A 14,804-nucleotide genomic window follows, 5' to 3' on the forward strand; every position below is an offset into this window, starting at 1 on the left:
GCTGTAGTGCAGAGATGTGGGTTTGTTATATTTAAAAGGTTTTTTAAAAATCATTTTTATGTCATTTATCCAGCAATATTCCACATGAAGGCAAGGATGGCTGTGAGGGCTGGCTCCAGCTGCACACACTCTCCTGAAACCCCTCCTCAAGTCACTGAACATGCTCAAGCTACTGAATCACATGTGCTTTTGTAGGAAGAAAGTCTTTATTTTTTCCATAAAGGACTTTTGATTATTTTCCTATCCCGAAAAAGGAATTGCCACGTGTATCATTTCTTCCTCAGTACTAGGCAAGAGCTTTCTGCCCACAGCAACAATAGGCAGGAGACCAGACATTTCAGAGGTCTTGTATAAATAATTTCTCATATTAATAAAGGATGTAGGAAGAGACCAACCAATGGGCTGTGTGCCCTGCGACGATCCCTTCAGCTGTGGAACCCCTATGTGCTGAGGGGACATTTAGGGATCTAGCATTGCCCCCTGGGGATTTTGGGCCCATGGACCTGTTCATTAATCAAATTAATGGACCTTTTAATTAAACTTCAGCGTTGTGGCCTTTGCTGAGTCCGTACCAGGTCACTCCCTGTCTTCTTCCCCATCTTCACTGGTAAAATGAAAGTATAATTCAGTGATATTCGAAGAGTCTGAAACCATAGGATGAAACGCTCGGAATTAAAAACCTAATTTCCCGAAAATTCCCTATAAAGGCCCCAGTTATTACTTTTTCTTCAGTTTCATCCAGCAGATACTTTGTCCCCATCCCCAGAAGCAGCCGCCACCGCGGGTCCCCTCGCGGGAGGGAAAGCGCAGCGGGAGTCCCTGTGGCGGGGGGCGCGGCGGGGCTGCCGTGCGGCGATCGGGGCCGGGCGGTCCCCGCGCTATCCCCTCACTGTCCCCGTACTGCCCCCTCCCTGTGTCCGTACCGTCCCTGCACTGTCCCCGAGTCCGGCCCGGTGGTCGCAGGCCCCCCCCGCCCCAACCCCCGCCCCCGCGCGCTGGGGCGCAGGCGCGCGCGGGTCACGTGCGCGGCGCAGGCGGCAGAGCGGCGCTGGAGTCCCGGGCCGCGCGCGACCCCCCGCCTCGCGCGCCCCCGCGGCCCCGCGCGCGCCCCCGGCGGCTGCGGCGGCGGGTCCAGGTGAGGGGAGGGCGGGGCGGGGGTCGGGACGCGGCGGCGGCGGCGGCGGCGGCGGCGGGGCCGGGGCCGGGGCGGCCCGGGCGGGGCGCAGGCCGAGCCCGCGGCGCGGGGGAAGGGGCGGCGGGCCCCGGCCGGGCGCGGAGCGGTGCCGAGCCCGGGCCGGCGGCGGCGTGTCGGCGGTGTCGGGGTGCCCGGCAGGAGCCTGTCAGCGTGCGGCGGAGCCGCGGCGCCGGAAGAGCCCGCCCGCGGCCTGTGGCCCCGCAGCGCCCGGCGCTGAGCCGACCCTGCCGGGCCCGCGCTCGGCCTCAGCCGCGCTCCCAGGCCGCGGCTCGGCCCGGCCTCGCCGGCCCGGGAGGGAGCGCGTCCGGACCGGCAGCGCTGTCAGGCTCGGGAGCTGCCCGCGCTTTGGCCGGTGTGTGAGCCCGGTCCCTCAGCCCTGACCTCATGCGGGCGGTGACGGCTTTGTGCCGTGTCAGCCGGGGCGCATTGACGTTTCGCTTTTGTTCGAGTCCTCGGTGACTCTTAAACCAGTCGGAAAAAGGCTCTTCGGTAGTCCCTTCCGTGTGATTTCTGCGTTTGTTTAAATTTCAGCTACTTTAAAACCATCTCAGAAAGCTGAGGGCTCTGTTTCCTTCCCGCTGCTTTGGGGAATGGAAAGACAGAGCTCTTCTGTGGGTCTGCATCCTGGTAGCGGGTTGGAGCTTCGTGAGCTTTGTCTCTCCGTAACCCCTCAGCCTCCTCGTAGACACATTTTTGCTCATTCCCTTCAATGGGTACTGCAGTAAAACCTTTCTCAGAGGCTTTACTGTAGTAAAACCTCCCTTAGAAGAAATAGCGTGCCTCTTTTTGGTTTTATAATTCTTGTGGGTTGTTCTGACTGGTTCTTTAACTAAGGCACCTTTCAGTATTTCCTGTATGTGAAAACAACCACAAAAAACAAATCTGTCATTTTTCATAAAGGTTACTAAGTGTAATAACGACAACTTTTGGATTTGGTAGCTCTTTTCAAGTTATAGCAAATGGCCCCTATATACACACATATATATATGCATTCTATATATCTTGTGGAGAGAGAAAAAAAGGTTTCAAGGCGTGTGTTCAGAATGGCCAGGTTTGGGGCCTGGGGACGGCATGCAGTGCCTGCAGCAGGGTACCGAGGTGTTTTCTAGAGATTCTAAGTATCCACTGAGCTCTGTGGCTTCCTCTGAAAGTTACCCGGCTCCAGGAGGAAATGTGCTACAGTAACACTCTGTCCAGACTCTCCTGAGAGAAGAAAGATCAGGCATAAGGGACTACATGCAGACCTCACCTTCAGCAGAAAAATTACATCTCTTAGTGTTTTAAACCCAAGGAAGGGTCTTCTGTTAGGTGTTGGATTTGGGCTGGAAATCTCCCAGCAATGCTTTCCAGCCATTCTCTCTGGAAGGCCTGTCCTTCTGTAGGAATGGGAGGAAAAGAGTTGTTTACAGCAGGATTCCAGGTGATGGAGTAATTTTACATTTTTTTAGTAAAAAAGTAGGTGCTTCTCTAACATAAGAAACAACTGTGTGTAGAGAAGCCAAAGAATTCCAGGTCCTTGTGCATCTGGAAGTGTTGCTGTTTCAAATTAAATATTTGAAAATACAGGTTGTGGAAGTAAATTCTGCTAAACAGCTCTAACATCACTCTTTGTGCTGCCTGAGTACAACAAAGGTTCCTGCCTTTGTGGGAGATGTTAAATGTTTCAACACGGTAATTAAACATTAAATTGGCAGTATATTTTGATTTTCTAGTACAATAGCTTTCGGGTGGAAGCTGGAGTTACAACCCAATTACGCAGACTCACTAAATTTAATAGATTTGCAGTTGCAAGGGGTTTGCTGCTGAAGGAATGCAAGAGTTAATATGGCTGTAATGATTTGCATTGAGAATGGTGACATTTTATAGGTTGCTGGAGAACCTCTGAAGGGCAGAAGGTGTGTTGAGGGGTGGCTTTCAAAATCCTGTGGTCTCTGTTGAGAAATGCAAAGCTGTGGTGCAGGGATGGTGTGAGGGAGCAGGAGGCCTGCTGGCATGTAGGGCACTGAGCAGCTGGGCTTGATCCTCAGTGCTGCAAAAACTGTGTTCAGGCATAAGCTTTATCCTTAATGCACAGCTGGAGCAGAAGGAATGAGAAAGCATGTGTAGTGCTTGGGTAAAGTAAGGGCCAGCAGTGGAAGGAGAAATAATCCCAGATGATACTGAGCTGAGGCAACAGGGAAGATGCTTCTTCAGGTGAGGTGTTTTCCATCTCCAGGTGGGTCTCTCCATTTCCACCAGCCAGACAGGCAAGTCATCTTTGCTTTACCAGAGCCGTGGATATTTTGTGTTTTGTCTTGACACTGTTACAGACTCTGCTGTCCCCTCCAGAGCAGGTCACTGATGTTCTTCAGCAGGAGCAACCCATTAATTGCAGATAACTGAGCGTTTCAGCCACTGAGTCAGCGTGTTCCTGCAAGGAGAGCTGGAGGTTTAGCTCAAGATAATGAAAATAACTTAGGTTATCTTGTGTCCTCGCTAATTAGAGTGATGCTGCTGGAATTTAAAGTTAATCTAAATTTTGGATTATGCGGGATGGTAGTGGAAGTTTTCCAGAGGAGCTGGGGATTTTTCTCAGTCAATAGAGAAATCATTTTCCATCCAGTGGAACAGCATCCCACCTGCACACTGAATGGCACACCAAAAATTGCTGCTTGTAGTAATCAAAAATAGAAATGAGCACTGAATTGGTCATGTATATATGAGATCCCTGAGATTGTAACTCAGTAAATAACCTTTCTTTATGCATTTGGGGAAGAAGAAAGGCAACCAGTGTATGTCAGTGTTGGTTTGGGAGCTGGAGTGAGGGATGGAGACATGTGTGGGACTCCACAGCTTGTGAGGGTCATCGTCTTCTTGGACCTGAGACCAGTTGCCTGCTTTTCCAGCTGGCATGAGTGCCCTAAAGCATAACTCTACACAGGGCTTTGGGTTGGAGTTGTATGAAAATAGAAAAGCACAGAATAAGAATGATACCTTGTCTAAATTAATTTGTGCAAACTAATAATTTGGGACAGGAAGTTGCTTATGCTCAGTTGTATATATGGCACCCCCAAGCTTTGGGTATGATGGATGAAAGGGCATCATCTGGTTATTCCACCAAAAGTTGCATGCTCTTGAATTCTCTGAGTCCTATGCAAATAATTTTAATTTTATAATTTTTATTGTTTTGAAAAGCAAATTACCTGCCCGGACCATGCAGCTGGTGTAAGATTGTGTTTCTCATGGTGGTTTCTGTGTGGTGCTCACAGAGAATCACTTAAACCTCTGGTCTACATTTACAGAATCCCAGAATGGTTTGGGTTGGGGGAGACCGCAGAGATGACCTCATTCCAACTCCTCGCCATGCACGGCAAAGTGTTTCTTTGAAGGGTTTTTTGGGAATTCTCTTCCCATCCATGCAAGAATGAATTGCTCTCCAGTTCTGTTGCATCCACATTTTATCAGAGAGTCCTAAGCTGCTTACGTGGTTCTTAATGGCAGCAGTGACAGTAAATGTCATTTGAAATTTGATTTTTCCAAAAGCCCAGAGCAGCACAAAGTAAACTGCAAGTTTTTATACAGTCAGGAAACTCTCAGAATAATCTTGATTTTAACCGAAGCTGTACCTATGTCTGTTATATGAAAACTAGTTTTTTGGTCAGGGAAAACAAATCTCCTTGATACTGAGTGTCTCCTATCAAAGAATTACTTGTAAGCTGGTTGTTTTGTCTTCAATTCTTTCTTCATCCTTTGTATCATTTCAAACTTCAAAAAAGGAATAATATTGCAGAAGGTGCAATTTTCAGTCAAACCTTAGTTCAGTGCTGATGATCGCATGAATTTCTGGGCTGGTTATATTGGTGTTTAGGAAGCCCTGTGAGAATTTGGTGATAAAGGAGCACCTGTGGGGTGTGTCAGCCCAGAAAGGTCTGGTAGTGCTTAAATTCAGGTTTAAGTAAAAAGCTTGTTGAAACACAGAGCCCAGATTGCTACTTGAAAAGGTGTTTTTTATAACTATTGAAGGCAAGATCAAATACGGTCAAGGTGCTCCTGATTTCAAATAGCATCTCATTTTGTTTGCTGATTGCATTGGTGGATCTTTGTGGAAAGTTATGTACTGCAAAGTTCTGTCAGTATACACAGTGTGCTTCTTCCAAATGAAAATATCCTTACCATGGGCAATTAGTAATTCAGCTAATGGGAATTTGTTGACCAAATACTGTGCTGGGTAGACTGCAGCATCCAAGAGAATTGCTGATACCCATTTCCCTTGTGCCTGGCAGCTGCCTTGGTTTGTATCTCGACTGCTGAAAGGAATAATTTCTATATGACTAATTTAGCTGCTTATTCTGGAGTTATCCTGCTTTTCAGAGCAGTCTTGAGCATCTTAGCAGTCAAATTCTGTTGGAATAAAGCCAAATGGCTCCATTGAGGTGTGTCCATTGCAGCTTGGCATGAGTCGTGGGCTTTCAGCAAACTTCATGAAACTTTAACAAACGCATGTTTCATTAAACCTGCTGTCAGACTACATCAGGATATCACTTCAAAGAGTTGTGTGTGTTATAACAAGCTGTAATTTTCTCCTTGTTGGAAGCATTTGGGTTTTATGCTTGAGGGGTATAGGAGTACAGCAGATTAGTGTGAGGAGTAGTGGCCAGTTTTGTGTCCGTGTGAGTGAACAAAGCCTGTCTTGCTGGAGGCTAACTTGGTTTGTTTTCTTTGTGTTTGGAAAAGCATAAACTCTAAAAAAAAACCTCTTTCTGTAGCTGGAACACTTCACAAGGCTGTTTCTGTGATTTTGTGGGGTCTGCTAGGGTGTGTGCTCAGTGTCCAGGTCTGTCAGACAACTTGCTGTAGTGAAAGTTGGAGTTAATTAACCAATGTTGATTGCTTATTTACCTTAACCAAATTTGGTCTCATCCCATGTGCACAATGGAGAATAATATGGGAATGGAGACAGCAGCAGTTATTTTTTCTTATTCCCATAGCCCAGGCTGACCATGCTCAATTTCTCACTGTATCTTGCTAGGCTAGCCTGTCTTTCCTAGTCCTTCTTAGGAGCAATTGGGTGTCATGGTGAGGGACACTAAGAAGGGAGATCTGAAGTAACAAAACCCCTTTAGTTCCTTGCACCAAGGAGCTCAGAAAGTTTTTCTACCCTCACTTCCCCACCCTTTAGCCAAAATCACCCTCACCCTACTGGGCTAAGGCACAGGTACTCAGCATGGAGACTGGCTGCTGCACCTTGGAGGCTTCCTTGAAAGCAGCTTTTACAAGGCCCAGTCTTTCCTGTGAAGCCTTGGCCTGGCTTTGGAGGTAACCAGCCAGTTTGTTACAGGACTCAGCTTTAGGCTGTGGACCATCCTTCTAAGTAGAACTAATGCTGTGTCTGCTGTAGAATGTGAAAAACTTTCTTAGTTTTGGCTTATAGAACAATTTCCTATTTCAGATTTTGATTTTGCTCCTCAGGCTGGGGTCTAGTCATCGTATTTAGGCAGGTGCATATAGCTGGAAACAGGTCACTGCTTATGATTAGTCATCAGGCCTTCAACTCAGTGCTATGCTTCTTGAGTTACAATTACTTAGAAATACAAGATATGAGAGGTTGAAAAGTGTTAGATTTTGAAAAGTGTCAGTTGTTGAAAAGTGTTTGATGACCATTAAAAGTGCTGCAAAGCATATATGGTGTGATTTAATGAAAAACCTCTTTCCTTCTCTCTGAGTTGTTGGGTTGGTGCAAAGTGCACAGGCTACAGCACAATAAGGCTTTTAAAGCAATTTTGCTTTGTTGTCTAGATAGAAGACAACAAATCTCTGCTTTTTCCTTCTGAATCTTCCAATTTCTGCTTTCCCTGGTTGTTTTTTTGTCAATCCCCTTCCCCACTGATGAGCAGACAAGCACGTAAGCAGAAAATCTGCTTGAGAACCACCCCTTGGCTGTGCCTATAAACTCCGCTGATTTGAGGGGCGGTGTTTTGTTGTCCCAAATCCATTTAGCTTTACTGCTGTGTTTTTATGATCCCTGGAGCTGGAGTGCAGCTTGGTGAGCCTGTGACCAGGAGCAGGGGCTAGCAATGGATTCACCTGTCCATGCTGGCCATGTGCCCCAGCAATGTCTGTCTGAGGTGGTCCTGTGGGCTCGGAGCATGTTTCTGGAATGAGCTTAATCTGAGCCGGTTTAGGCACCTGCTCAGGATGAGCTGAGGGACCTACTGGCTGTGGCAGTTTCTCTGTTCTGAAGATTAGTTTAATCTAGATGAGTTTGTCCTAAGACTTAAATAAATACGTTATTCTAGATAAAACTTGCCCTGTTCAGAAGAAGAATGCAATTTCCAGCTAAAGGAAATATTCCATTTTTTGCCTGTAATGAAAGGTTACTTTTTCAAGCTCCTCAGGTTTTGCTGTTCAAATCTGAATATAGTAACATATGTTTTTTTACATTGCTGAGGAGAGCATTTGACTGGGTGCAAAACTGCATATTAAAAATGGAGCTATTCACCAGTATGTTCAGTATTTCTGTTATTTCTCATCATTGTCTGATGAAATGTGGTGGTTTTCTTTCAGGATTCCATATTTGGGAGTTGCTGTTTAACCATGTTTGCCAGTCTGGAATTACCTGAAGTCCTGTTGCACACTCCGAAATATTGAAGTTGTGAAATTTGTTTTGGTAGGTAAAATAAGTGTATGACACATCCGAAATCTCTTGTTTTTCTATATTCTCCCCCTGCCTGTCCTCACTGCTATATGTGCTTGCAGGGCTGGGCTGGCTCCAGAGCTGATTTCTCACTCAGTCATACAGGGTTAGGGGGATTTGCCATAAACCTGTTCTGAAGAAGAACAGTTGGGATGCTTTAGTGGTGTCATTCATGTAACATCAATGTTGGAAGTTCAAAATTACTGGAACCCTGGCTAAGTTGCTTTAGAGGAAATTTCAGTGCATGTTTAAGTTTATTTTTAGGTATTCTTTCATATTATAACAGTGATTTTTAGCCTTATTTATTCTCCTTGTGTTATATTGTTATAGAATTGCCTAGAATTTTTTTAAGAGTTTTATTGGGATTTTGTTTTGTGTGTGTTTTGTTTTCTTTGGGTTTGCTTTTTTGTTTTTGTTTTTTTTCCCCCAAAACCATGATATTATTTTAATCTTTTTATCGTAGAATGGATGTGGGTGTCTAGGTTTATTCATTGCTCAGGTTTAACAAGCACTATGCTGGGCAACAAAAGAAACAGTTTAGGATAATCCACTGTTAACAAATCTCCAGCAGAGACAATGTTATGATCAGTGTTTCTGGGGTTTATAGGTGTTATGCTTTAAATGCAGCCTGTGTGACTCTGTGCAAAAGAAAGGCATCCTCTCAGCAGTATTCTGGCAATGCTGAACCTCCTCTGCTCCCATCATGAAAATCTCTACATATTTTTCTCACTGGCACCTAAACCAAAGGAAGCAGAAAATATTAAAGTGCATTATCCAAGGCATCCTTTATTCCTGATATTTGTTTATTAAGTTTCTTGAAAACCATCTTTCAGTGGCAGCAAATGCAGTTTAAATCCTTTAGAAATTACATTGCTACTGCTATCCAAGACTTTTCCCCCTCACTCTCAATTCTGGTTTCCCCAAGGGATTTGGTTGTAAGCTCATGTCTTTCCCTTTCCCATTGCAGCTTTAACTAATGGTCAGTGTGAGGATGAGGACCCTGCTTAGTGCCAACTTGTGCCATCTGCTAGTGAAGGGCATCAATCCATCCTTCCTTTTGCTCTCATCCTTCCCAATCTTTTGTGTAATTTGGAAGAGTACTTTCTGAGATGTGGAGCACAATTTTAGTACTTTTTGTTTTGGGAGAGTGCGGGTTCTGCTATGACATCAGTTGTGTGAGTGTTTGTTTTGAATACATTGAAAAGCCTGTAAACCAATAGAATGTGGCAGAAAACCTGGGACAGGCAGCCAGACAATTGATTTGGTTTGTGTGCTCTGTGTACTGCAATAGATAGGGGAAAGCAAGGCAAGAGGTTTCAAGTTCTATTTAAGAGACAAATTGACATAATTTGGGATCAGTTGAGTGAACCTTAGGGCAAAAATACCAAAATATCAGGCTTTTTTTTCCTTTGTGTTGTTTTTCTCGCTCCAGAGACCAGCACTTCCAGGTACTCTAGAGCCTGCCAGCTTTCCCATGTTCAGCTGCTCCCTGGTTAGTGACAACTGGATGTTTCAGATTTTGCTCTAATCCCATTTTTTCTGGGATATGGATGGGATTTTCCAAGCCTTGCCCAGAAACATAGTCTGGGTTTGTTGTGCAGGCTTCCTGTCAGGCTGCTGGTGGGGACAGCACAGGGCACAACAAAGTGCCTTAGGGCTCCTGGTGGTGTGTGTGTGACCCACAGCTGTCTGTCAGCCCGTGCCTCAACTGTGGCATCCTCTATCCTGTGGGAATTCTTCCTCTGAAGAGTCTCTGTTTTGCACATTTTAGTGGGTCAGTTGTTTTATCCATAAGCTGAGTGTGCCTGGAGCTCCTGGCTCCAGCAGCCCTGCGTGTTCCCTGCATCCTTCGGGTTGGACACTCTGGTCTTCATGGGCCGAGCTCTTCCACCCCTGTCCCCCTACAACGGTGCAGGTGCATTTTGGCCATTTGTCTGTCATTTGGCTGTTTATCCCCACCTCTCTTACTTCAGTTAGGTATTTTTAATAATTAGACTGTACTGAATAAGACCAACTTTGTAATAAAGAGGCATAACACTGGTTTTGCTGCTGTAGCCAGTTCCAGCCCAGGTTTGAGGGTAAATGGTTGCCATGTGGTAGAACTTGCTCTGAGTTTCCAGAAACAATTGTATAATGGGAAATACTAATTTGGAAACTCTAAAGGAGCAGGTGCAGGGACAGGAAGGAGGCCATGTGTGCTTTTTGAAGGAAGAATGATGGTCAGAGACCTTCTTGTGCTGCCAAGTGAGCATGGGTGCTTGAGTTCCTGAAGTGTGCTGTGGCTGTGCAGATCAGTTCAGGTGTGGTTCTTACTCATCAGAGACCCTCCATAACCTCCTGCTGGGAGTTTGGTTTACATGGATTATTGAATGAGCAGTGTTTCACCTGTGTGTGCTTATGCTGCAGGCTTTTTGTATTTGTGTGGAAAGAGTGTTGAGGGAAGGTACCTGCTAATTATGGTCAAGTGCTCACTCAGGATTTATGGAAGCCAGCCCTATAACCATGCGATTACAGAAGTTGTTAGGATGCTGTACAGCTGGGATTCATTTGCTCTGAAATGGATGGTGTGCTGTGCACTGCCGGAAAAGGAAAATTTTGCAAATCATCACTTTCTCATGTCGTACTTGAGAAAAATGCTACCCGAGTACAGGAACAGACTAAATTTCATGTGTTTGGCAGGGAAAGAATGCAGATGGATCTAGCAGAGATCTTTGAGAAGCATGATATAAAGAAAAATACAAAGGGAGCTGTAGCTGTATGTGCTGATCTGGGAGGTAAAATGTAAAGCTTGGTCTTGGTTTGCTTCCTTCACTCACAATATCCCTGCAGTCCTGTGATTCTCTGAGTCAAGTGAAACAAGGCCTGTGGTCCTTTGGGATTTAAAAAACTCAATTTTTATAGTGCTCAACAAATCCTGTCAGATTTTAGCACATTCAGATGAGGTTAATGAAATTTGGTCTAAGCTGCAGAATTTTTATGAATTGTTTAAAAACTATGATTTAAACAATCTGGGGGTCTTTTGTTTTTTTACAGGGAGGATGGAGGCTTCAGACACCTCCATTCAAAAAGAAAAAAAAATATTTGAAATGTTTGTGTTCTTGTAGCTAAATTCTTATTTCTTTGGTGTTAGGGATTGTCAGGTATACTCATGTTTCTCACTGCAGGTGCAACACCCCATCACCTCCAAGTAGCTGTACCTTTTCAACATATAGGAGCCTGTATTGTGAGCTGGGATTTCTCTCCCTAAAAAATTTACTCATCATTTTCTGACAAATAATGTTCTATGTCATTTTCTTCAAAATATAGTGCTTATATTTCATGGGATGTTTGCATTATTCCTTGCACAGAATGGCTGTGTTTGGTCATTAAAAAGGCCATTTGTGTAGGACTGTCAGCTCCTCTCTCTCTGAAGTCAGTGGATGTGGAATGAAAGAAGTTGGAATGCAGAAGGAGAAGGACTGCTCTCCTTGTTAGTGCAAACCCAGCTTGGGTAAGAAAGTTACCTGTCCAAGAAATTGTGTGAAAATCAGTTAAAACATCTTTTCACAGACTCCTATTAATAGTGATTCTCATTATCTGGGCACCTGACATGAAACTGAAGAGTTAGCCTTAATGGAGGTGGCCAAACACTCAGAGCAGCAATTTAGATACAAAGCCAAGCAACAAGGGGAAAAAAATACTTAATTGTCTCTGTGTTCACCTGGTAATGAATTTTTAAAATTTATTTCTCTCTTGCCCATCTTTAAAGTTTCCATGGGAATAATAAGTATACAAAAGTACTATGGAAACAGATCAGTACCTGTGAAACACTGAACTTATTTTCTGATGCAGGACTGCAGAACTTGAGAGACAAAATTTGCTTGGTTTTAATCTGAGATTTGAGGATGAAGGCTGGTGCTGCAGGACGAGAAAGAAACTCCATGTAAAATAGGGGATTATTCCTTAATGCTGTTGGATTACCTGGTGTGGGAAAGGGTTGCAAGGGTTAAGAAAACGCCAGTATTTTGTGAATCTAATGCATGTATGTGTAGAGATCTGACCAAAAGCTGAGGGGAGTTTGTGACTTCCCTGATTTTTCCTTTGTAGTGTTGTCCCTTAAGCAGCCTTGTGTGAGTGTGCAAACAGTGCAGAGCTGAATCTGTGCTTGTCTAAAGCTGTTTGATTTTTTAATTGGAAAAGGCTGTTTTCTGGCCAGTATCTGCAGCTCACCTTTAATCTCAAAGTTGTGGTTTTAAATTGTGTTGGGAACTTGAACCTCTGCCAAAACCCCAGTCTCTATCCTGTTCAAGGGTATGTTCTCCTGACTAAGCCATCTGGGTGGGTAGTGCCAAATACCCAGAGCTTTGGAGTTATGAGGACTTGACAGTTCTGGCTGGTGAATGGATTTGATTTTGACAGTGGTGGTCAGGAACAGGTCTCCTTTTTGGCTGTTTCTACAGATGGTTTGAGCCTTTTAGCAGTATTTTCAAAGTGCTGAGTGTTAGAGCAGATGTCTCACCTGGAAAGGATAGTGCTATTGCCCTTGTGATGGAGTGGGAAAATGTGTATCTAAACATTGTCCCCTGTAAGTTTAGAGATAAAATTATCACAGATTTTACTTTTGTAGCATCTTAGATTAGTGTCATAATGTCAAAATTTATTGCAAAGTTTAGACATTTTATTAAGCAAAATCCATCAGGTGTGGGACTTGACTTACCGAATTCATTCTTATCTGAGCATGGTGTGGAGGCATGATGACAGGGGGAGCAGATTTCGGGTTGTTAAGTTCATAAGAAGCTGAAAACACCTAAATCTTTACAGGCTTCAGGAAAGTAGGCATAGTATGCCTGAGATTTTGCTGGATGTGAGTAAAATATTTGTCAAATGCTGTATTTCTCCTGGTAAAAGTGTGCTGTGGCTTTGCTACTGCTTTGGATCTGTTGCATCTGCAGTCTTGAAAACTAAACTTGGTGGTTCTTCCTATCATTCTATAATTCAGCTGTTGTTGTGAGTTTTAGTCTCCTGACAGTCAGGCACTGCAGCATTGGCATCAGGGGCTTGCTTGTCCCCTCCATGATACAGAAATGAATATAATTAATTTCCCTCTCATTTTTTATTCTTTACCTTCCTTTCTACCTGTCTGTCTTTTAGATCAACTGGAATACTTCTCAAGTCACATGCAGCACGATTCTGCCAGGAACCCCCTTCTGTTTGTCCTCGTGGAGGAACAGCTTGGACACTGCCATGGCCACCATTGTCAGCCTCACACAGTTGATCTCACAGAGCCCAACACTGGCTCACCAGGTAGTTTTTTCTGGCAATGACCAAATGCAGCTGTTAATGTCCTTATGCAATTATTATTGTATGTATTATAATTCTCTTTTTTCCTTCCAAGCATCACCTTGATGTCTGACAGGCTCCCATTGTTGGAGACAATGGTTTTGGATGATCTACCTAACTTAAAAGATACGTATGCCTCCTTGTACTCCTCAGCTATGGAAGGCTTAGAGGTGGATTTTGATTCAGGACTGGAGGAAGATGAACTGAAACAGGAGGCTGCTCCTGGGGATTCCACGATCTTTATAGCTTTTAAAGGAAATATAAGTGACAGAGACTTTGAGCAGAAGCTGGATACCATACTGGAGAATGTGCCTAGCCTTTTACACATGGGTAATGTACCTTCTTGTCACTTTCCAGCTGTCCTTAAAATGCTTATTTAGGTAGTTAGGGTAGTTGCACAAAAATTAGATTATATTGGGTTTGAGATACTTAGTTTGTAATGATACTTGTTTGGGTTATTCTTAGTAAATTTGCAAGTTATTCTTCTCAGAAATGCAGTTGTCTTGTCTGCAGATGTTGTTTAAAACTGATTTATTTAGCAGGTTCATTCATTTCTCTACTGTTTCCACATTTTACCTGGTTTTATTCTTTTTTGCATCCCTCTCATTGCACGTGGCTGTGTTATACAAAAGTAAAACCAGGCTTGTTCACACAGGAGATGTGTTTTGCTGCCCAAACTGTCCCATTTACACTACTGCAGTTCAAAGAGAATGGGTTCACTTTCCAGTACATGTGACATTACTGTCCTTTTCTGACCTACCCTACCTGTTTGATTGATTTGTGTTGGGGACTGGGTGTTCACCCAGCTCTGGGAACAGCTCCATGGCAAGTCAGTGATAACGTGCTTTTTGAGACATCTTTTACCAACATGTTTAGATGTGGAAACAGACATTTTCTCCTGTCTGAGCATATTGAAAAAGGTCCTATGCTGATTACTGATGGCTTCTCAGTTAGGTAGCCTTGATTGTTTTCTTCAACAGTGTCAAGAACCTTTTCAGGAAAATAACACATTACTTCTCAATAACCAAGTTGAAATTCTTTGTCACTTCATTCCTTTCTTTCAATTTTGTTTGTGTAGTCAGTTTGTTGGGTTCTTGCTGTTGCTTAGAAAGATAAAAAAGCTGGGATAAGACAAAAATACTATGAAGAAATACTAGTTTTGAGCTGTATCTTACAAACAGTTGGAAGGAGATGCAAACTAACAGACCTTTACTGGTGTGAAGGGATGTGTAATACCACAGATGAATTGTGTAGTTTCTGATGTGAAATAAATTAAGTTTATAACTACATGTTGTTGTCTTTGTTATATAGAGGCATCTGCACGCTGAGTCTGTTGTAAATATCAATGCCAGGATTAATAAACGTGATTCAGACCTCAGCCAAGAAAGAAAATGTTTAAAGTCAATGTCAAGTTAATTTGAAAACTATCCATGTGAGAAGTTATTTAAACTGATTCAGAGTAAAATAGGATATCCTGAATGTGGAGTCAGTGAGTAGCATCTTGGCAGATGCAGTGTTTGAACAATTGGAAACTTGGGTACAAACACACAGGTATACTGAAACTGATGATAAAATTTTCCTATGTAAAATATTAGAACATTAATAACAAAAAGGTTG

General features: G+C 43.7%; 1 protein-coding gene across 3 annotated transcripts in view; it reads left to right on the forward strand.

Moving 5' to 3' along the window:
* The first annotated feature begins 1,030 nt into the window (after positions 1–1,030).
* NCOA6 (nuclear receptor coactivator 6) overlaps positions 1,031–14,804 on the forward strand; it is a 44,317-nt gene continuing 30,543 nt past the window's right edge. For 2 of the 3 annotated variants that reach the window (XM_062505354.1, XM_062505356.1), the window contains exons 1-3: positions 7,628–7,841; positions 12,999–13,151; positions 13,243–13,517. In XM_062505354.1, coding sequence (XP_062361338.1) covers positions 13,253–13,517 — 265 coding nt within the window. In that variant the 5' untranslated portion in view covers positions 7,628–7,841; positions 12,999–13,151; positions 13,243–13,252. Of the gene's footprint in view, positions 1,136–7,627; positions 7,842–12,998; positions 13,152–13,242; positions 13,518–14,804 lie in introns of those variants that run through there. The other variant, XM_062505355.1, reaches the window with a different exon arrangement.

Source organism: Cinclus cinclus, chromosome 18 (assembly GCF_963662255.1).
Source record: "Cinclus cinclus chromosome 18, bCinCin1.1, whole genome shotgun sequence".
Classification (NCBI taxonomy): Eukaryota; Metazoa; Chordata; class Aves; order Passeriformes; family Cinclidae; genus Cinclus; species Cinclus cinclus.